Below are 24450 nucleotides of genomic sequence, written 5' to 3' on the forward strand. Positions count from 1 at the left end.
AAGGAGAGGATGAATACGAAATAAAATTATAATTTAAGTACTTTTTATTTGTCTAGTAAACATTAAAAAAATTCATGGCTAAATTATTCGACTTATGAAATACAAGAAATCAGCTGTACTTACTCCAAAACTAGAATTAATTTTTGCCTCAAATAAACTGGTTTCTTAAGGAAAATCCACAGAAAAAATAATATATATATTTCTGTGTATGTTCAATTAAACATTTAAGCATCAAGGTTAAAGGACCTGAGATCTAAAACAAATTTTCCTTAGCTAGCCTACCTAAAAAAAAAAAAAAAAAAAAAAAAAAAAAAACATTTTATAAAATAAACAATGCAGGGGTTGGTGAAATTTTATGGTGCATTAATAAAAAATTTAATGAATGTTATTTTGGGCTTATTGACTACAATTAGGATTACTGTTCTATTAAAACTACTTTAAATCATAGAATTTAAATGTAATTTTTGAAGTCATTATAAAAAAGCAAGAAAATTCTGTATTTAAAATCATGATTTAGATATAATCTCAAACCCAAGTTGATACAGTACTCGACACTCTGACATTTTAAGTATTTTTTGAGAGCCTATAATGTCCATATCAAATCATCATAAAATATAAAATTGAACAAAACTAACAAGGACCGTAAGGTAAATATTCTTTTTGGCTTCATTGACTTCAGTTAAAAAAAAAGTGGATTTTGTAGAATATCTAGTGTATGGTATTTTATGGAAGATCATTAGTTACAACCTTGAAATCAGGTCAATATTTGTCAGTCGAAAATTTCAAAATCTTATTATTTACAACATGAAATGTCAACCTGGTGTCTTTATAAACTATATAATTGAATATAACTATTGAAGACCAGAGAGCAAATTTGCTTTTTCTATTGATTGACAGCAAATAGATTAAACTGGCCTTTATGGGAAATACGTCGTCGCAATATTTTACAAAATTTTGTTGAATATTTATTTTGATAATTTTGTGTTTGAACTCTTGGCCTTAGATATAGCTTAAAAATCAGGTCGATATTTCACAGTCTGAAATTTCGTAATCTTATAATTTGACAATCTATAATGTAGAAGTGAAATCTAGATTCTATATGGGCATACTTTTTAGATAGTTTCTACATTTGCGCTTATGATGCAAGATATGGCCTCGACACCGCGTCGATATCCTCGGTCTGAAATCCAGTCGGAAATTTCGTAATTTTATCATTTGACAATCTTCAATGTGGAAGTGAAATCTAGATTCAATTTGGGAATATTCTTTTAAAAGTTTCTACATTTGCGCTTATGATGCAAGATATGGCCTCGACACCGCGTCGATATCCTCGGTCTAAAATCCACAGTCTGAAATTTCGTAATCTTATCATTTGATAATCTTCAATGTGGAAGTGAAATCTAGATACAATGTGGGCATATTCTTTTAAAACTTTCTACATTTGCGCTTATGATGCAATATATGGCCTCGACACCGCGTCCATATCCTCGGTCTGAAATCCACAGTCTGAAATTTCGTAATCTAATCATTTGGCAATCTTCAATGTAGAAGTGAAATCTAGATACAATGTGAGTATATTTTTGTAATACTTTCTACATTTGCGCTTATGATGTAAGATATATTTTCGACACCGTGTCGATATCCTCAGTCTGAAATATCGAAATATTAGCATTTTAGAACCTAAAATATCGACATGAAATCTTGATAAAATATGAAATTGAATAATATTCCACAGTCTGAAATTTTGAAATCTTATTATTTGACAATCTTAAGTGTAGAAGCGCAACCTGGTTAAAATATGTTTATATTGATTTAATACATTTTTTTTTTGTACTCATGATTTAAGATACAGCCTCGAAACCACTCCAATATCCTCGGTATAAAAAATTATCGAAATATTAGCACTTGAGAACTTGGAATGTCAACCGAAAATCTTGATGAAATAAGAAAATGAGTAAAAGTAACAAAACCATTAAATAAATTTGCTTTTTATGTTCATTGACCACAGATGGAACAAACTGGTTTTTACAGAAAACATCGTGAGTGCAACATTATTATTATTATTATTATTATTTTATAACCCACTTAAAATGGAAAAATAGTGGATTAATAAATAAAAGAAAGAAAGAAAAAATTCACTACAAAATGACAAATAAATAACTAAACAAAATATGAAACAGCACTAAACAACCGGATGAGGCAATGATGAGGGCCCAGCCTTAAGCACGCATCAGAAGTAATTACATATAAGATACACATACAAAATGCATATAATATTTTATATAAAATATTATTAAAATAGTTTATAGAATTTTGTGTTTGAGGTCGTGACCTTAGATATAACCTCGAAATCAGGCTAGAATTCGGCACTCTGAGACTTCGAAATCTTATAATTTGAGAACCTGAGTTGTCAAACAGAGATTTGAGAATGATTCTATTATTTTAATATATCTTCCGAATGAAACCTGACAGGATCCGAATATAAACATCCGACAGGATCCGAATATAAACAAGACATGGACAACCACCGTACCTCAGTTGTAGATTTTCATGAGTAAACAAGACATGGACAACCACCGTACCTCAGTTGAAGATTATCATGATTAAACAAGACATGGACAACCACCGTAACTCAGTTGGAGATTTTCATGAGTAAACTATGAAGCTTCTCTCCATACAAGGACGAGTGAAAATCACCTTCTCCCCACCTATATAGCTGATATCTGAATTACCATCTCAAATAAAACAATGTGTACACTCTACCATTTTTGCAAATGGCTTTGTGTTTCTATACTTGGCTTCCACGTCTCTGATCATGCCTTTTGATCATCTATACTCATATCTGTACACAGATCAAATCCTTAGAAGGGAAAGGGGTCAAAGCATATTTCCTGGTTGAGGGGATAAAAATAATAAATTGTATTTATTGGTCGCTATTCAGCAATTGTTGTAGGTGGTGGTCCTTCAGAATACCTCAGTGGTATTTCCACCCCCATACGCCTTCCTCCTGTGACTTCTTTAACACTTCACACTTCCTTATTTACAGGAAGCCATCTTACAGGTTGCGAGCATTAGGGTAAATAATAACGTTCAAGGCGAATGTTTTTTAATGTTCAATATGGTTCAGAATTCTTATTTAATTTATTTTTGTTTTGTCGACATTTTATTTCTCTTGTTTTTTATTAGGCTTCAATTTATTAATGTTGTAATTGCTTAAACTGTAATTGTTCATTTTTTGTTACATTCATTTCCTTTTTCTTTCCTGTAGACGGGTTTCGACTAAATTAAGTTAAATTATAAAGGGCTGTGCTTGGTGAATGAAACTTTCAGAAATAAACTCAATATCAACTTCTGAAAATAATTAAATGTATTCCCGTAGTTCAGTAAATTCCTCAAAAAAAGTGAAAGAATTTGTGTCCTAAAATTGACTATTTACTCTAGGCACAAAAGAATTTGTGTCCCAAAATTGATTATTTACTCTAGGCACAAAGGAATTTGTGTCCCAAAATTGATTCTTTACTCTAGGCACAAAAGAATTTGTGTCCAAAAATTGATTCTTTACTCTAGGCACAAAAGAATTTGTGTCCAAATATTGATTCTTTACTCTAGGCACAAAATAATTTGTGTCCGAAAATTGATTATTTACTCTAGGCACAAAATAATTTCTGTCCGAAAATTGATTATTTACTCTAGGCACAAAAGAATTTGTGTCCAAATATTGATTATTTACTCTAGGCACAAAAGAATTTGTGTCCAAAAATTGATTATTTATTCTAGGCACAAAAGAATTTGTGTCCAAAAATTGATTATTTACTCTAGGCCGATGTTTATACTTACTTATACACAATTGTGTCAGTCGGGTGGATAAAACGTGGAGGATGCCAGGAAACTGTAAGGTAGTCTGCTCCTCTGCTCATAATGCCAACATCAGTGGGGCTTGATGGAACTCCTTTGGCAGTGACGTTTTCTGCAAACAAATAAAGCATTTAACAGATCAATCAGTCAACTATCACTTATTTTGACTATTATGCCTTGTGCATACATTAAAGAGCTAAATTCATGATCTGGTTAGCGAAAGCTGCCTCTGATATTTTTGACTGATTTTCGTGACTAGCAGAAAGCTGCCTAAAGCTAAATTCTGACACAGTGCGACAAATAATTGCTTGTAAAAAAACAAAAAAAAAATCGCGGGGCGAATTGAAAATCGCTTGGCAATTCGCACTAAAGGCTTTTTTTTACTTTAGTTATTTCAGCTTTAATTGAAGGATTCATACTATATTATGAACATTCCATTTTCCTTTCTTTATTAAGAGCTATGCTACTGACTTCAAAGACTGAAGCCATACCAAACACATTTTTACCTGATTAATCAAGCGTTTCGCCACCTTCTTCCATGAATTTCCTTTTATTCCCAGTCCTTGCATTCATTGAAGCGTATATCATACAATATAGGATTTGATCTAATGCTTGTTATTAATTTTTCAGCATCCATTCTCTTTTCTTCTTAAAAAAATATCGCCTCGCTACACGATTTTTTTTAACTTCAAGTCGAAGCGTGGCAAAGAGATTTTTTCCCGTTTCGGAACACCTTTTATGGCTCGATGAAGCAGTTTTCACGCCCTGTCAGAATAAAGGTTAACTGATAAAAGCAATCTGGCTGGATTTTGATAGACTGGAGTCACGAGCTTAGGCTGCTATTGGAAAATGTCTTCGTGGTTTCTATCACGTAGTTCCAATCATTCCTCTTTTGAAGTTAAAACAACCTATGATTTTCACTGTTTTCCTTACTTTTCAAACTAAACAAAAAAAGTTTACTTGAAAAATCACTACTGGAATGGGATTTGAACCTATGATTTCCTGGTGACAAGCAAAACTATTCAACTCTGGACCAAAAGACGTTGGTCCTGATATGCACGATATGGGAGCTAAACTCAAAATTCCTTGGTGTCAAGCCAACAGACCGACAACTAGACCAACATATGCTGGTAATATGCTCTGCCTTGTCACCAGGGAATCTTGGGTTCAATTTTCATGATAGTAGCAATTTTTTCAATCAATCTTCTTTATTTAGTAAATTGTAAGTCACTGGATTTGTTATAGTTAAATACACATTCTAGATTCAGCTATGATTGCCAAATGTGCAACGCATCACGCCAGTTTGTCTAATACACATACCTTTATTGTTTTACCATATAAAACATATCCAGTGTTTCATTGTTATAACTTTCTAAACTATTTACCTAGATATGAATAGTACACTTGCAAAACCATAACTCAGACACAATTTCGATAAATTTAATAAAACAATGGAAGTGTGGTCAATACGTAATTTACCTTTTTGGTCGATATTCACGACAGTTCTCTATTGCATTTAACAGGCTCCAATATCCAACGGATTTAACTGGATTTTTTTTCGTCATTAAGACACAACTTATCCCGAATAACTTCCTTAAGCGCACAAAAATGGCCAATGCCCCCTTAATCTCCCCAACGGCAACTGGGACTCAATTTTGTCATATTTAGAAGCAGAGGATGTTTGGTAATCAATAAAAGTAATTGTTACAAATATATTAATAATAATTACTTATTATTAATTGTTTCATAATTGTTGCTCCTAATTAATTTATTAACTACTTAATCATTTGATACTATTAATTAAATACTGTTTATAGTTAATGGTAATTAGCCGTTTAATTACTATCAATTATTATTAATTAATTTGTTAAATATTAATCAATATATTTATTAAAATCTATAAAATTAATATTACTACCGTGTCTAAATTGCTTGGTTACAGAAGAGACAAAACTGGATACCATAAATCTTCCTTTACCATAAACCTGGCTACGTATATATATCTGTATTATATTATCTTAAATCAATACGCAGCTTGTCGAGGTTTAGAAAATTTTAACTCAAAGTTTTTGAATCAGAACTTTTGTTTATTACATGTCATTAATTTTTTTAATAACATTTATCTTAAGACAAGCAAAAAAGAAAGAAAAAGAAGAAATCGTATTTGCAAAAATTAATGAACAATCATTTTTCAGTTTATCTTTGGAGATGTTTTGACTTCTCTCTTGCAAAAACTTTAAAAAATGTTCTGTTTTTCCGATTTCTCCAATAAATTACAATAACTAGTAAAGCAGAAACCACAGTAATGGTACACGGCTGGCTCACCTCCATTTGTAATGTTTAATGTGACAACAGCAGACGGCAACGAGCTTCCATAGTCATTAGTGGCAATAACGTAAAAGCTATACATCTTGTTCTTCGCTAAACCTTCAATGTGCTGAAATACTTCCGTCGTGTTGATTATTGGCTGAAAAAAAGTACGTTTGTTGCGTTGTGACTACAGAACAATGGGAACAAAAAAGGGCACAGTATTTGCACAATATATCTGTTATGCTTCTATATCACATTCAAGCATAGGAGAACATGGTCTTACTTACTAGCAAGGTCGTATCCTGGGGGAAGGTTAAAGGGTTTGTACCCCCCTCGAAATGTTTGACTCGTAAAAACGTAAAAACAAAATACATACAAACACTTTTTTGATGTTTTTTTAAAGTTTTTCTGTTACGCACCCTCTACCCCCCCCAAAAAAATCTGGGCACGGCTCTGCTTAATAGCCTGCTAACTTTACTATCACTCTTACTATGGTGAATAAGTAGATCTCGGAGGCGACCGTACCTGTGGAATTGCTATTTAACGCGACGGCAATTAAAAAAAAATTATAAAATGAGCAGAAGTCGAATCTGGACTAGACTTCTAAATAGATCTTGTTTAATGAGCTGTCATTTATGTTACGTTTTTATTCAAATAGTGCTGGAAAAAAAAATCCGATATTCTTTATGTGAAAATCCTGAAGCTCCCACCAGAGAATTGCCAAAATTTTTAGACTTAGAAAAAAGGTAATATTTGCTTATCGAATGTTTCAATCACATCCCCAAAATGTAGACCAGCCGTTAGAATACAGCAAAGCATCAATATCTGTAGTAGGCTACTGATTCGAGTGTCGGGTAGCACTACATTTAGTCTCAAGTAGTTGCAAAGCTATGTCCCAAGTATTGTTAAATAGTGATTTTTAATTCGTTCCATGCTGTGGATGGAAATTTTGTATAGTAGATACACAACTTCACCTGTATCCAAGATACACATGTATAGTAGATACTAAAGGCCAATTCGCTCAGATTTTTGGAAAAAATTTCTGATTGGCTAAAAAGTTTATTAGAAGTTCTGATTGGCTTAAGTTAGTGCTAGCTAAATATCGGTATTATTAAAATATCATTGTGTTGGGCATAAGGGGTATCTCAATGTTTTTCTTATTCCTCTCTTATGACATTCCTATAGGCGTTTTTAGGGGGGAGGGGGGAGGCACTTGCCCAAGGCGCAGATATTTTCGGGACGCAAAAATTCAAATAAATAACCTAACCGCTAGAATCATTTTGTAATTTTTTTAATTTTATCTTTATTAAAGTAAAGTAGAGGACGCAATTAGTAAATAAAAATAATTAAAAAATTATTGATAACATAAACATAAATTTAAAATAATTAAATAATTATAATTAAATAATAATAATTAAAGTAATCAAATGGAAATAGTTAATAATTGAATAATCTCAATTATAAAGGAAAAATAATCAAACAATAAATTATGAATTAATTAATAAATTGAAAATAATTTTGTTTATAGATAAAAACTTGGTAAAAATTTGGCATAAAAATTGTGTAGAAGACAGGAGGGGAGCTAATCAAGATTTTTCCCTGGGCGCAAGAGAGGCCAAAACCACTACTGGGCAAGCCATATGGCTTTGAGTGCATAAATTAAATAAAAAAAAGAAGTTTTTCCAACTGAAAGTAAGGAGCAACATTAAAACTTAAAACGAATAGAAATTATTATATATATGAAAGGGATTGCCCCCTCTTCAACACCTCGCTCTTTACGCTAAAGGTTTTAGTACTTTTAAAAAGCTTCTTATTGTTATAATTAAATGACTTTTGTGTTTCAGGAGTCGTTCTTAAAGAATCGGGACAAAATTCAAACTTTAGCGTCAAGAGTGATATGTTGAGGAGGGGGCAATCCCCTTCATATACGTAATAATTTCTGTTCGTTTTTTTTTAATTATGCCATGAAATCTAGCACAACCTCAATGCAGAAATCTCCCTCCCTACGGAGATATTCACTAGAAAATTCAGTCCCAGTGAGAATTTACCTCTGACAATTACCTTTAACAACTCCACTCGTAAAATTGAGACGAAAAAGAGAAAGCAAGACACATTAAACGAATTTTGCTTAGGTACCCTAGAAAATTCCCCCAGTGTATAATTTCCCCTGAAAAGTTCTACCCTGGAAACTTCCCTCCCCACGGAAAATTTCCCCGTAGAAAAACCCCAGCAGAAAATTCGTACCTCCCATACGAAAATGTATACATACTTCCCAATAACAAATACTATGCGGAAACAATGGGGAAATTTTTGCAACTTAAAGACCTTTCCCCTTAGGTTGTGGGGGGGGGGGGCATGTTGCATCCAAAGTCACAGTTATTGGGCCTTTAAATTATGATGAACAAAATGGCTATCTCAAGATTTTGATCGGACGGTATTGGGGAAAAAGGGGCGGGGGAAGGGGCCTAGTTACCCTCCAGTATTTTTGGTCAATTAAAAATGGCACTATAACTTAAAATTTTCGTTCGAATTGTCCCTCTAACAAAATTCTAGGACCACTGGGTTGATACGATCACATCTAAAAAAAAAATTCTGGCAAAAAATACAAAATTCCACATTTCTGCAGATAGAAGCTTGAAACCTCTACAGTAGGGTTTTCTGCTACGCTGAATCTGATGGTTTGATTTTCATTAAGATTATATGACTTTTGGGGGGTGTTCCCCTTTTTTCGAAAATCAGGCGAATTTTTTCTGGCTCGTAGCCTATAATGGGTAAAATATAACTGAATCGGGAGCAATAAAAATATAGCCTCCAGCGGGAGAGGTAACAATCTGATTCATAGGGTTCAGCGGGAACGTTGTGGCTTTGACAAGAGCTTTAGGGAGTTTTGAGGTTTTTACAACCGCTTACCCCGCTCCATATAAAGGGGGCCCATATTTGAAAACCCCAGTCGTACATTCCACAGATTTTAACGTGAGGCCCCTCACGAAGTCACAAAATCACTCATGTGACTGCAATTTGCAACATGTTTGGCCCTGTTAGCTCGAAGGCCCCGGTAGGCGCGGTTGCACCACTTGCCACCCCCAAAGGCCGGCACTGGTATGTGTAGCTTTCAGATATGAACATATCTAATATAAGTCTTGGTGGCAAAACATGTTCTTATTTTTATGCCCTTACCACTTTAACAAGCCACTTACCCCATCCCATTCAGACACATCAACGTCATGTCCAGAAGCGTTTGCAGGCACTTCATGAAAGTAGATACTGTACATTGAAACATTTCCTTCATCTGGGCGAGTCCAACGAAGAGTGATCTTCCCTTCTTCTACTTGAGTGGCATGGATATCATAAGGAGGACTTGGAATATAGCCAGCTCCTTGAAATATTTCAAAGAAGCATATGAACAAGGTAGGGTGATAATTACTAATAGGGAACTTCTAATAAGTACATAGCACGCAATTAATTCTGTTTTTTGAATATAAATGTTTAGAAACATATCAAGGAAACAATAATGTAGATATTCATATAGATAAAAGAAGAGAAGGGTAGATTAAAACATTTTATAGAGACATGTGAATGTCTCTATAAACATCTGTTTATAATAAGTAGATAATGCTCAATAAGCATATTATTTAAATAAATAATAAGTAGATTAACTAAATGCATAATAAGTATGTCAATTGAAAGCGTTGCAAATATAATAACCAAATTAATGCTAACAGAAATTACTAACAGTTGGAGTAATGATAAGTTAAGTTAGAGATTGAAAAAGAAATGAAACCAAATGAAAGGGATTCATAGGTTTAGGGACGTAAGCAAGCGAGGGGCGGGGGTTACGACTCCTCCCAATTTAAAGATTTGTTTACCGTTTTCTCATATTTTCTATATAATTCTATATTTTTGACATAAACTCCTTTTTTTTAACATTTTTTTATGAAGCATATACTTACCTTTTATTTATTTATATATATTTTTTTTTAATCAGGATAACTAGTAATATCTAGCAAATAAAAAGTCCACTATCAAGGCGGTATTCAGGGGAGGTATTATGGGTTTTGAACCCCTACTCCAAAACGTTTGTCTGACTCGTAAAAATGTAATGGAAGTACATAAAACACATTTTTGATGTGTTTTTAAAGTGTTCTTGTTCTACGAGTGTAAAACACTCGTAAAACAAGTAAGGACTCGTAAAAGAAGTAAAACACTCGTAAAACAAGTAAAACTCGCAACACTCGTAAACTCCCCTCTGTAAAGTAAACTCCTCCCTAAAAAAAAAAACGATTACTTCCACATTTTTTTTAATCTGATATCTTTTTTCCAATATTTTTTGTTAATCCGATACTATTTTTCTAATAGGTACCACAACCGTTCCCGATTCTATTATGTTATTAAATAATAAAAAAACAAGCTTTTTTAACTGAAAGTAAGGAGCGACATTAGAACTTAAAACGAACAGAAATTATTCCGGATATGAAAGGGGCTGTCCCCCCCTCAAGCCTCGCTCTTAACGCTAAATATTTTTATTGTTTTAAAAAATAAAGCTGTGAGACAGGCTCAAACTTTAGCGTAAAGAACGAGGCATTGAGGAGGGGACAGTCCCTTTCATATACGGAATAATTTCTGTTCGTTTTAATGTCGCTCCTTACTTTCAGTTAAAAAAACTTGATTTTTTTATTTAATTTCTAAACGTCTTTGAATTAATGCAGGTTTTGATTTTGGCTCACTGTACATGAATAGTTAAAACGAAATTTGCATATTAATTTTACCTTTTTTTGGTTAAATCGCTTTCTCGGAAGTTGTTTAATTTTATTTACGAACGTTTTTATTACTAATAAATATACGTAACTTATCGAACTAACTTACTTCACGAACTTCTATATTCGTATATTTTTATTACGTAAATTAGGGGGTTCTGCCCAAGTCAATACTTTGCTCTTTACGCTAAAGTTCAAATTTTTTTTCTAATTCTTTAAGAATGACCCCTTAATCACAAAGGTCGTTAATTAGAATAAATAGCTCTTATGAAATTACCAAAAAAATCTTTAGCGTAAAGAGCGAGGTATTGACTAGGGGGCAGACCCAATCATATATGTAATAATTTCTGTTCGTTTTAAGTTTTGAAGTGCTCCTTACTTTCAGCTGATTTTTTTTTTTTTTTTTTTTTAAATTTCTGATCGTTTTATAAAATAATGCTGGGGAATCCAGTGCCCCCTTCATAGCAATACCCCTTACCCCATCAAAACTTCCTCCATGGGAAGATCCTTAAAAGTAACATCCGACCCCCCCCCCACTACCAGAAAAAAAATCCCCCCTGAAAAAGTTTGTATACTTCCCAATAACCAATACTATATGTAAACATTGGGTATAACTTGTAGCCCTTCCCCTGGGGACTTTGGGGGATTAATCATCCTCAAATACATAGTTATTATATTTTTCGAACATTTTAAAAAAATGGCTATCTCAAAATTTTGATCGGGTGACTTTGGGGAAAAAATGAGCGTGAGAAGGGGTCTAGCTGACCTTTATTTTTTGGTCCCTAAACAAGTCATTAGCACTTTTAATTTCTGTTCGAATGAGCCCTCCTGCGATATTCTAGGACCACTGGCTCGATATGTTCACCACCGGGGAAAAAGAAAAAAAAAACAAATAAATAAACACGCATCTGTGATCTTTCTTCTGGCAAAAAATACAAAATTCCACATTTATGCACATGGGAGCATAAAACCTCTACAGTATGGCTATCAGATACGCTGAATCTGATGGTGTAATTTTTATTAAGGTTCTATGACTCTTAGGGGGTGTTTTCTTCTTTTTTCGAAAATAAGACAAATTTTCTAAGGCACGTAACTTTTGATGAGTAAGACTAAACCTGATGAAACTTATACATTTAAATCAGCATAAAAATCTGATTCTTTTGATGTATCTATTGGTATTGGTATCAAAATTCCGTTTTTAGAGTTTCGGTTACTATTGAGCCGGGTCGCTCCTTTCTAGTTTGTTACCACAAATTGCTTGAAAATGATTTGTTTTCATTACTGACAACACATTTAAAACCAGTTGTTGCTAAGAGCCTACTAACGGATGAAAACCCTTAACTTTCAGATGTAAATACACAAAGGAAACTGAAGAGCAGTAGAAGCGTATTCTTTATTTGTGCAGTTTACACAAAAAAGAATTTTATCTATTTATCGTGTATCAGGTTCACATGCCATCCAAGGGAAAGGTACTTCGTCTCGAGTTTGATTATGTGATTTCACTGACATCTGGCATCCATAAGCTTTTTATTCAAACCCTAATTAATCCTTTTAATACTAAAAGGAGGTTTCTTCTATGCAAAGTTTACGCAACATTCTCATATAAAGCTAAATGCAATCTATTCCTACCATATTTATTTAAAAACAATAGTATAATTGCAGTAGGAGGAATGTAAATTAAAAAAAAGATAAATAAGATAATAAAAATAGAAAGATAATAATAAAAAAAGATAAATAAAAATAAATAAAAAGGTAATTGCCGTAGGAGGAATGCAAATTATCACAATCTAGCAACTTAGCTCTGTTAATTTGACTTTTATAACAGAAGAAAGAAATTTTCAAAAAGAATAATATCAACATAGAATTAAAAGTTTATTAGTGAAATCACTTTTAAATCAGTTTTAAAATCAGTGAAATCAGTTAATTCAGTTTAGAGTCAATTTTAAAATCAGTGAAAACTGATTATTCAGTTCAAAGTTTCGAAAGCAAAAAGTTATAGTTTAAGACTAAGTTAAAGTAGCAGGCTGAACACCCTCTTTGAGTTATATTAATTGATACATAACGTTACATCTCAGTGTGAGTGACCAGTAAGTAATTATATTTTGGAGTATATACAAACAATAAATACGGTGGTTAATTGTAAAAATAATCGAATTAATTATATTAACAAATTAAATAAAATTAATTACGAGAATAATGTTTTTTAATCACCTTCTTCAAAGCACTGTATAGCATTTCCCAGAAACGGAAGGCAAGCAGCTGCTATACTGAAAACATCATCTGAAACATGACCGGTGCAAAGACCTTGGCAAGAACTAGGAACACCTCTTCTTGCACAGCAAAACTTATGATCTCTACCACCAGCTCCACATCTGAGTAATTTGTTAAATTCTCTTCCACATGCTGGGGCGAGCGTCTGCAACAATTTTTCTTTTTTTTTTAGATAATTACATCCTTTCTTTCTGATCAGTTCAAAGTTTTAAGCAGTTCAGGTCGCAATATTATCTATGTGTGAAGTGGAGTGTATGATTTTTTTTGTTGACAAATGCTGCAAAGTCAACGAATACTCCAATGGTGCGTTCACACAACATCGTAGAACCTTTCACACAACGTAACTTAAAATTACACGTTACGTTGTGCAATCATGCGAATTGAAATTTTCTAGTAGCTAAGACGGTGTCGAATAGACTTAAGCTCAACATATAATTTGTAGTCTATTAGTCTATGTAGTCTATACTAGTCTTGAGTCTATACTAGTCTATTAAGACTAGTAGCTAAGACTGTCGAATAGACTCAAGCTCTACGCATAATTTGTAGTCTATACTAGTCTATTAGTCTATGTAGTCTATACTATTCTATACTTGTCTTGAGTCTATACTAGTCTATTAAGACTAAAAGCTAAGATAGTATCGAAAAGACTCGAGCTCCAGATATAATTTCATGTTAAGTGCGTTTATGTTAAGCAATGGAAAAGTGAACATAGTAGCAACAAAATGAAATCTTGAAGAGCAATTAATAAATTTTGAAGATAGATTAACAAATTCTTCCTAAAAAGCCTTTTCTAGCTTGGTCAGAGCTATTTCCAGTCAATATTTTTAAGTTTTGAATACGCCACTTTTGATGATTGTGATGATCTTAAATGATGAATATAAACGGATTTTTACGTTGCCTTAGTGTAAAAGAGCTTATTTGAGTGAGAAATGTTATACTTAACGGAGCTTAACTTAACCACTTAGCATAGAAATTTATGTACACAGTGTGAACGTTGCTCAAATCTCATGGATCACAATGACTGGTGTAGTATTAGGTGAGAAAGGACGATATTGAAAGGTTACGCGAGCAAGAAATGCAGCAGTGGCAGACTCGGAAGAGGCCTCGGGATCTCTGAATCTGTATAGTACGGTGAAAGACGCGTGGGGGAAGAAGTTTATTTTAAGTTGGATTTGAAAGGGAAAGGAATAAATGGGACTTTGAATTTAAGGGGGGGGGTTGTTTGATATTGGGGAAAAAGAGAGGAAATTTAGGGGTCATAGTGTTGACTCAGCCCCTTGTCCGATGTGCAGGGAAGATTATGGGGGTATTTTCATTTTTTGGGGAATTATAAAGAATAGGCGGATCTGAAAAATGAGTGTTTTTCATTAGTGTTGACAGGCAGAAGGTCGGTGGAAGGGATTGTAGGATCACGAGTTAAAATGACATTAAGGAATCTGACTAAGTTTGTTGATGAAGGGCTGATACATCGTGAAAGATGTATCTCTGTATAAATAATTCCGTGAAGATTCATATGTAAGTACGTTTGTTTTAATTTATTTGTGTTTTTTTGTTGATTTTGTTATCTTTATGTTCTGTTTTTTCCTGTTGCCCGACTTCATTTTTTGGAAATACATACATACATGCATGTATATATGATCCGGATGAATGCTTATTATACGTAACAACTGCAGAAGAGTTTTCACAGCAGAAGAGTTGCTTTTGTTAAAAATAATTCAAATTTATTAATAAGTATAATTCTTTCAACTCGTTTTCAAACGGACTAAGGTATAGAAAATGTTTTTTTTTAGAATCTACGAATATAAGTGAAAACGAGGGGCATAAAACGGATTGGGCTTTAAATAACGTAGATACCAAACTGATCTAAGTTATAAATGCGTAAATGAAAAAAGTTGATGAGCTAGTGGAAAACGAGTTAAAAAGATCAAGTTGTGCAGAGTCTAATCCGTTTGGACCGCTTTTTTTGTACTTATATTCATAAATGCTCGAGAAAAAAAAAATATTTTCCGCGTTTTAGTACGTAAAAAAGTAGCCTACTTCTTTTCAGTACGTACTTTAGCACTTCTCTAAGACAAAAATAAATCTTTGATCCTCTCTAAGACAAAACTTTGTTTTTATATTAATATAATTTGGGAGTAATTGAACATTCGAAGTAAAAGAAAATTATTACTGTAATTTTTCTATCATAATGTGAATCAAATATGGTTCATTACCAAAGCTTTTTCATTTAAATCTAGTAGCATTAATATACATTGTCATGTGGTTTGATACTCCTCCTATATGAATTCAAGGCTTTCAACCTTCATGGGTCTCTAATTTCAGTCAGCATACGATGTATGAAAAATGTTGAGGGGCTGGGAGGGAGAGCATACAAGATGTACGGATTTCGATGCTGTATTATTACACTGTCATCAATGAATTCTTCATTGATTTAATTTAGAGGTAATCAAATATTCAAAAGTAATCGAAAACTGGTTCACCATTTCCGCCAATTTATGTGAAGGAAGTAAAAAAAAAATACAAGCAGATTTAAATGATCTCAATTCTATACTACTGAAACAAATCATCTGATTTATTTTTTCCTGCGAGATTTCCATCGCCAGTAACAATATTTGTAAACCACTAATATTGGTAACTATATTCTATTTGAGTAGACATTAACCAGTTGTATAGGTAGTTTGACCGCATAATAGACGAACAATTCTTCAGAAGTTGCTTTATCAAACAAGGAACGATCTAGGACCTTGCTTGTCTTCTAAGTAAAGGCGGTTATAACCCTTGACAGGACTTGGAGCAGACCCGTCAATTAAGAGGGCACACTGTTTTGGAATTGTCACTGAAAATTAAACAAATCCCCTCCCCCCTTTAGATTTCCATGAACTGATACCCTTGGTCTGGAGTCAGCATCTTGTGACTCCTATCACCGTCAATATGTGTAAATCAGGCCAAGAGTCAAACTAAAGATGGCGGTACCAACCGTAACAGTAACTTGAGCCTTATCTTAACTTTAAGGCATACATACTAACTTAACAACAGCATAGACGGTGATAAGCGGTGGGTGGTGATGAATTTGGTATTTAACTGTATCTACCACACCAGTGCAGAGAGGGTCACCCTTGCAAGCTGATGAACCCAACCAAAACTTGAACTTATATACAACCTTAAATCATCAAAATTAATTCAACATTTTGAACTTGAGCATAAAGTATTCTTCAAAGTAGCATATCCCCTTCTACTGAAACAAAGGCTTCCTTGATAGAAAACATTTCCAAAAAAGGAAAAGACAGAGAAAACTATTCTCAAGAACAGATAAGACAAAGCTAACAACCAAGAGAAGTCAGAATGAAACATGGAGGAGACAAATTGGCTCCCAGAGAACATGTTAAATGACACATTCTTTCTTCCATATATAAAGCTGTTATCCCCGATTCGGTGGATAATGCATCTTAGGCTTTGACAGGCTTGACATATATTAGTTTGGAGGATCTACTTTTGAAGGGCGTAAAAAGAACTTTGGCGTCGTTTGTCAATGATTAGAATGACTTATCGCATCAGACTTGAGTAATAAGCAATTATCATGGGAATAATAAAACCCCAGTTTGTTTGAAACTTCAGTTTAACACCAATTTAGAGCTTCAGTGAATTAGACGTGGGTAAATTATAAAGACGTGGTTTAATATAATTTAATTAATAAGGTTAATCATTAATTAATTATTAAGTTTTAAATTTTCAATTATTTATTTATATATTAAATTTTGAGTTTTATATTTATTTATATTGTCTATATTATATTATATATATAGAAGTCTATATATTTATCTTTATATATTCCTAATTAAATATTGAGAATATTTATTAATTTATAATTAATTATTTAATTTTAGTTATAATTATTAAATTCAAACTATTAATAATATAACAAAAGAAAACCTAAGATTTCAAAAAATCTGCCTTTTCAAATATAATACGGTATATAACAGTTACTTAGCCTTGTGAAGAGTACTTGGGATTCACTGATAAATGATTATTTCTAGGAACATCCGCCTTTCCTTAGCAGCCAATTGGGGGTTCAAAATATCTGATTTTTATATAAAGCACTATAGACAGGGAAAATCAAATCGGATTGTTTGAGTGGTTTAAGTAGGACCACCCCATATATTTTGAAAAATTAGAAAAGTCAGGAATTTAATTTTCAATGAAAAACACCTTCATAAGCAGTTTTGCATTTTTTCGTGGCAGCAACGGCCAAATTAAACAAAAAAGAACGGTGGATGAAAAATCAGCCAAAAATGAGCCGAAAACATTAATATAAATTCGAGACGGCTAATAGAGATTTGGTGAAATTGGCAAAGGGTCATAGCTCGATAAATACTTGTCAGTCCTAAAAAAGGAGTAATTGAATTAGCTTCAGGTTTTTATTTTTATCGACTGTTATAAAGGTTGATAAGAAAAAATGAAATAGTTCCTCTAGTTACCAAAACTAAAAAAAAAGTAGGAAAATTTCCAAACAGTTACAACTCTGAAAATACTTGTTAGCCCCAAAGAGTGAATAGAGTATTTTCAATTAAGCTTTTAGTGATTTGTACTCAAATTTTTGACAGAGTTTTTTTTTAAACAAATTTTTGTTTATATTATCTGAACAAAAAAGGACTGAATCAGCTCATGAATCACTAGATTATTGAAGAAAATCACTAAATAAACCAAAAAATCACTAAAATCTAGTGATTTTTTCTTACAGGGCGGCAACTCTGGTTCTGACCAGTGTCTAACCACAAGGAAGGATACTTAGTGGAATATATTGGTGATATTGAAACCAGTGATGGCTGCCGAACCAAGCACGATTGGTAAAGCCAATCAATGGCTGCCAATTTGGAGTATTAAACGTATTTTTTAAGAGAGTATTGGCGTCAGCCTTCTCACGGTATCTCTTAGTGCAGTAGGCACGAATAGACATGCCCACTCCTACTAATTTCAGTTTCTGTCCAGTGACTGGCCTTCCTGACCAGAACTGCCACTCCTAGTGATTTATCACTATTTCTAGTGATTTTTTATATTGTCTAAGCAAAAAATCACTGAAATCACTAGATTATTGAAGAAAATCACTAAATAAACCGAATAATCACTAAAATCTAGTGATTTTTTTCTTACCGGACGGCAACTCTGGCAGCAATCGGATGTGGTGGCTGCCGACAGCTGAGAGGTGGTGGGGGAGTTGACTCCCCTCTAGTGCTGTCTGCCCAGGTCGGTCTGAAGCTGTCGTGGGGGATAATTGGTATGAGAGACAGCAAGAAAGGTTCCTTTACAAAGATATTAAAAAAAGAAAGGCAATCCCTATCTCAAAATTACCATGCCCCAGGGTACACCAAAAGCCCATTGGCTAGTCTAGTGTGGAGGTGATGTCTTTGTGTTGAGAACCATGCCAGGGTTTTGTGAGTTAGCCTACAATAACAATGATAGTAATCTTAATATTTACTGAGAAAAGTTTAGGATACTTTGAGGGCTGGGTCTAGACAGCCTCTCGCTTAGATTTTGTTTTTGTTTGTTAACTAGTGGTTGAGTTGAATTCAGTTATAAGGGAAAATATTGTCATAAAAATAATCAGTATTTTATGCTTATGGAAATTCTTTAACTTGGCATGGTAAAATCACAAAGAAATATAGAGCTTGTTAAAAAAAAATCTAACTCAAAACTTCTCAGTATTTTTTATAGCTTAAAATTCCTGACCAGAGAACCAATCAGGTCGGATTTAACTTTTTATTCTACTTATTGGTTTCAAATTTAACGCAGAAAATTTTACAACGTATCAGAGTTTTGAAAAGGCAACATTGCTGAATTACGAAAATACGTCAAAAATAAAGATAGTTGAAATTATAGCTTAGTAGTTTTTTTTTTTTCATTGGATTGGTGGGAACTAGTCTCTCTTTTTACCTTTGATGCATATAAATAAAAGTGTTTATGATTTCTTTTCTTTTTCTGATTCCAGATTATAGGGATTTTAATTAAGTTGTTCCAAAATTCTGAACATATAGGGTTGTAACTTGTAAATCCTCTAATTAATTAGTCTCAAATAAGCTAGCAACATACCGCAGGTTTGAAAAGCATTCATCCAAGCGACAATACGATTTTGACCAGAATTATGGCTAGACAAAGTGAAACTAATAGACATTTACCAGAAAAATTGGGTTCGCTGGACTAGGCAATGCACACTCTTGACGTAAAAAGACTTACTTTTAGGTCACTCATTTTTGCACTATAGCTACAAAGTGGTAAACAAACAGGATTCACGTTTATTTGAACGCAGCAGGACGTTACATTATATCCACTATTATCCTCCTCTTCTTCTATTTCAAGCACGCTTTCTTTCTCCGTCTAAAAATAAATTGAAACAAATTTGCTATAGAATCTCTAGTATATAGCAACTGCTGATTACAAGCGAGTACCAAATAATTATAAGAATTAGACAGTATATGATGGAAGGTTATATCAAATGAATGGGTAAATTGTAGCGATGATTGGAATGTCCTAGATAAGGTTTATTGCAAAAAGCGGGCCATAGCAACACATTGTAGAACTACAAACAAAACTCGAAGAATAATTTATAACTTTAAATAATAAAAACCAAGAAAAAAAGCAAGAAGAGTAAAGCATATGGGAAAATGATTAAATTTTCGGAAGGTTTGGAGATTTTAGGGACAATAATTTTGGAAATAGATGTTAAGACCATTAAAGTAATTTAAATTAGAAATAACTGAGGGTTTAGATGTGATTTTGGGTAGCGAGATGATCAACTGAGTGAATATCTTCCCTTTACTAATTTGTATTACCTTACCTAGGTAATACCTTACCCTACCTTACCTTAGCATCCACTTACCTAGTTTGTAGCATAAGTAAGGCTATTGGATGCACAGAAGATGTAAAAAGAAGAATAGCCGAGGCACAGAGTGCTTTTTCGCAGGTTTGAAGTTTGGGAGAATAGGAAAATGAGTCTTCAAAATAAGGTTAAGATACTAGACACCATGGTAACCAAGTTACCTGAGTATGGCTCTGAAACTTGGGCCTTTTAAGAGGCTGTTTTAAGAAGTTATGGTAAATATTTAAGAATATTTAATATTTAAGAAATGTTATATTATAATATATATATATATATATATATATATATATATATATATATATATATATATATATATATATAATAAGAATAAGAATAAGAAAGGAAACAGTATAAGAATAGAAAGAATAAGAATAGAAATAGAAGAAGAACATTTAAGAAAGAAAACGTCTAAGTAGTTTCAGGTTCTTGTTTAAATGACTGTATATTAAACAAACAGCTTTACAAAGAATGTGTGTCGATCCAAATTTCATTTGTGATTGTGTGATTCTGATGGTGAAGAATGTGTGATTTCTGGGATTATAATCATAGAGTTTACATTGTTAGGTCGCGTTGCCAAAATCCACGCTTTTGGAGATTGCACTCCAAAATTGTCCTAAAATTTTGTGGGGACATGTTATCACAAGAATTTAAAGGAAAAACGGAAAATCATACATAGGATTAAGGAGGGAAACACTGAACAGATTGAGGTGTAAGAGAAGGTGCAGAGCTGTTTGCTAGTCTCCGAAAGTTTAGCACTAAGCGGAGGTGCCAGCAGTAGAGCAGCAATCCATAAATGAATTACATGCTGCTGTGGGTAAGTTCCAACCAGAATTTGAGTGAGCTCCAACAAATGTTGTTGAATATCTAAACCATTTGATTAGTTCCATTGTCAATTCTTTCGGCCAAACAGATCTAAACTTATCATCAGCTATACATAATCAAATATTATCAAAATATACTTAGTCTTTTGGATCATATTTATATAACTGGCTAGACTTTCAATAAAAGTTTTAGCAGAAGACACGACATTTGTTGAATATAAACGACCTAGCTACATCGTAATGAGAATTCCTGTTAGTAATGGTATGTCTGATTGAAAGCAAAATTATCTTAATTTTCCTAGAACAATTCTAGAGAAAAGACTCTTTTGAATATCCGTATAGAAGAACAAAATTCATATTGTTTATTTATGTTCAATACTACATCCTTCGAAAAAGGAACTTTAGTTTATTTGAAACAAATCTTTTACAGCCGTAAAACCGAATTTTTGACAAAGATCCAAACATAAGCAAATTAAATATTCGTTGACTTGACGAAATAATCTTTTCATCCGGCGATAAGGATTACAGCTGCCAAAACAAACTTTGACTCCTCTTAGTACCTAGCTTAAGCATCTATAAGAGGCTCAGCCTCTAAGTATGCAAATAAATATTGGGCCTAAATTTTGAACCGAACAGAGTCATAACTACCACACATTCAATAGAACATCATTCAAATAAGAAGCTTTTATTTATTTTAAATTAAATTTTCCTGGTCATAAAAACGAGTTTTTTTTTTCACGCCGATCAAAATCAGAGATGACTTAAATATTTGTAAACTTTCAAAAATAATTTTTGCATCAGGCTATAGGAAATACGACTGCCGAAGCAAGATTTGACCTCTGTTAGAGGCTATGTTAAATATATAGTTGAGATTCATACATCCAACACGCAAATAAACATTAGACTCGAAGTTTTAATCAAACAAGGTTAGAGCTGCAGCATTAATGTAACAACAACCTGTTCTCATTTTTACAAAGCGCTAATACATTCTTGCTAAATGTCATACTGTTAATTGCCACTGTCGTGCTTGGCCGCGCGACTCAAACTAATGCTCTTAACACCAGCTAGAAGTGCTAGTATTTAAAATTGCCATTGTTGCGCTTAGCCGTGTGACTCAACCGAATCCTTTTAACACCAGCTAGAACTGCTACTACTTATAATTGCAATTGTCGTGCTTGGCCGTACAACCCAACATAATCCTCTTAACACCAGCTAGAAATGCTAGTATTTATAATTGCCATTATCGTGCTTGAACGTGCGACTCAACATAATTCTCTTAACACCAGCTAGAAGTGTTAGAATTTATAATTACCATTGTCGTGTTTGGCCATGCAACTCGACCTAATCCTCTTAACACCAGCTAGAAGTGCCAGTATTTATAATTGCATTTGTCGTGTTTGGCCATGCGACTCAACCTAATCCTCTTAACACCGGCTAGAAGTGCCAGTAATTATAATTGCCATTGTCGTGCTTGGCCGTGCGACTCAACCTTATGCTCTTAACACCAGCTAGAAGTTCTAGCATCTATAATTGTCATTGTCTTGTTTGGCCGTTCAATTCAACATAATCCTCTTAACACAAGCTAGAAATGCTAGTATTTATAATTGGCATTGTCGTGCTTAGCCGTGCGACTCAACCTAATCCTCTTAACACCAGCTAGAAGTGCTATCATTTATAATTGCCATTGTTATACTTGACCTTGCGACTCAACCTAATCCTCTGAACACCAGCTAGAAGTGCCAGTATTTATATTTGTCATTGTCGTGCCTGGCCGTGCGACTTAAACTAATCCTCTTAACACCAGCTAGAAGTGCTAGTATTTATAGTTGCCATTATCGTGCTTGGCCGTTCAACTCAACATAATCCCTCTAACACCAGCTAGAAGTACTAGTATTTATAATTGCCATTGTCGTGCTCGGCCGTGCGACTCAACCTAGTCCTATTAACACCAGATATAAGTGCTAGTATTTATAATTGCCATTGTCATGCTTGGTCGTGTGACTCAACCTAATCCTCTTAACTCCAGCTAGAAGAGCTAGTATTTATAATTGCTATTGTCGTGCTTGGCAGTTCAACTCAACATAACAACTCTTAACACCAGCTAGAAGTGCTAGCATTTATAATTGCCATTGTCGTGTTTGGCCATGCGACTTGACCTAATCCTCTTAACACCAGCTAAAAGTGCCAGTATTTATAATTGCATTTGTCGTGTTTGGCCGTGCGACTCAACCTAATCCTCTTAACACCGGCTAGAAGTGCCAGTAATTATAATTGCCATTGTCGTGCTTGGCCGTGCAACTCAACCTAATCCTCTTAACACAAGCTAGAAGTTCGAGCATTTATAATTGCCATTGTCGTGCTCGCCCGTCAGACTCAACCTAATCCTGTTAAAACCAGATATAAGTGCTAGTATTTATAATTTCCATTGTCGTGCTTGGCCGTGCGACTCAACCTATTCCTCTTAACACCAGCTAGAAGGGTTAGTATTTATAATTGCCATTGTTGTGCTTGGTCGTGCAATTCAACATAATTCTGTTAACACCAGCTAGAAGTGCTAGTATTTATAATTGCCATTGTCGTGCTCGGCCGTGCGAATCAACCTAATCCTCTTAACACCAGCTGGAAGTGCTAGTATTTATAATTACCATTGTTATACTTGACCCTGTTGTTGGCTTTTAACCCTCCTGTGACTAACCAGAAACGCTAGTATTTTCTTAAAAATAATCTTGCTGTGAGTTTTAATTGTCGTGTTGCTACGTATAGTTCTCCTGTCACTAGCTAGAAGGGGTAGGGGGTAGGGATTTCTTGTTAAATCATGCTGCAAATTGTCAGTGTGATTCTTGGTCATGCTATTGAATTTAATCCCTCAGCACCAAACGCCAGCGCAAGTATTTCTCGAATTTAATCCCCATGCCTCCTAGTATTTTTGGAACCCCTACGCCTTCCCAAGGCCAGAACATAATTTGAACTTCACTGAAAAAATACAAATGTTTTTACTTTTATAACTTTAATAAATCAAATAATATTAACATTTTGATTATTAAATATCAGTATATGTATATTAAACTGAAAATGCACATTCATTTGTATTTTTTCAGTAAATTACAAATTATGTTCTGGAGTTGGGAAAGCATGGGGGGTTTTAAGCCAAACCCATGTTAATTTCTGCTCGTTTTGAGTTTGACTCGGTTATTTTTTGTAATTTCTGTTCGTTTTGGGTTTCATTGATTTATCGATGCTGATTTGTGGTAGTTTCACGCTTGGTAGATTATTTGATTTTATTTTTGATCATTTTTGGTTTAATGGAGTTCTTTACTTTTCTTGGAAAAATTTATTTTGTGGGAAAAGTTTTTTAATTAATATCTGTTCATTTTATATTGACATAGTCTTTTCAGGAAAATAGAATATAGTACTTTAAATCTTTTCTTTTTTTAAGACTTTTGTGGCCTGCTATTTGTATACTGGAGAAAAATTTTCAGCAATTTTTAACAACATACACCCTTTTTAAAATCTGGACCCAAATAGTAGTGTTTAATTTAGTTTCATACCTCCTTTACCTGACCTGAAA

The 24450-nt window shown here is 33.5% G+C and overlaps 1 protein-coding gene across 2 annotated transcripts in view; it reads right to left on the reverse strand.

The window, feature by feature from the left end:
- Positions 1–24450, reverse strand: part of LOC148944949 (Ig-like and fibronectin type-III domain-containing protein 2) — a 321570-nt gene that overhangs the window by 85099 nt on the left and 212021 nt on the right. For both annotated transcript variants that reach the window (XM_089099394.1, XM_089099393.1), the window contains exons 13-17: positions 19419–19559; positions 13131–13335; positions 9363–9541; positions 6181–6322; positions 3838–3967 (exon numbers count right to left, since the gene is read on the reverse strand). In XM_089099394.1, the coding sequence (XP_088955520.1) occupies positions 3838–3967; positions 6181–6322; positions 9363–9541; positions 13131–13335; positions 19419–19559 (797 nt within the window). The remainder of the gene's footprint in view (positions 1–3837; positions 3968–6180; positions 6323–9362; positions 9542–13130; positions 13336–19418; positions 19560–24450) is intronic.

Source organism: Artemia sp. Qi Xiang Cuo, chromosome 13 (genome assembly GCF_049724085.1).
Source record: "Artemia sp. Qi Xiang Cuo chromosome 13, ASM4972408v1, whole genome shotgun sequence".
NCBI lineage: Eukaryota > Metazoa > Arthropoda > Branchiopoda > Anostraca > Artemiidae > Artemia > Artemia sp. Qi Xiang Cuo.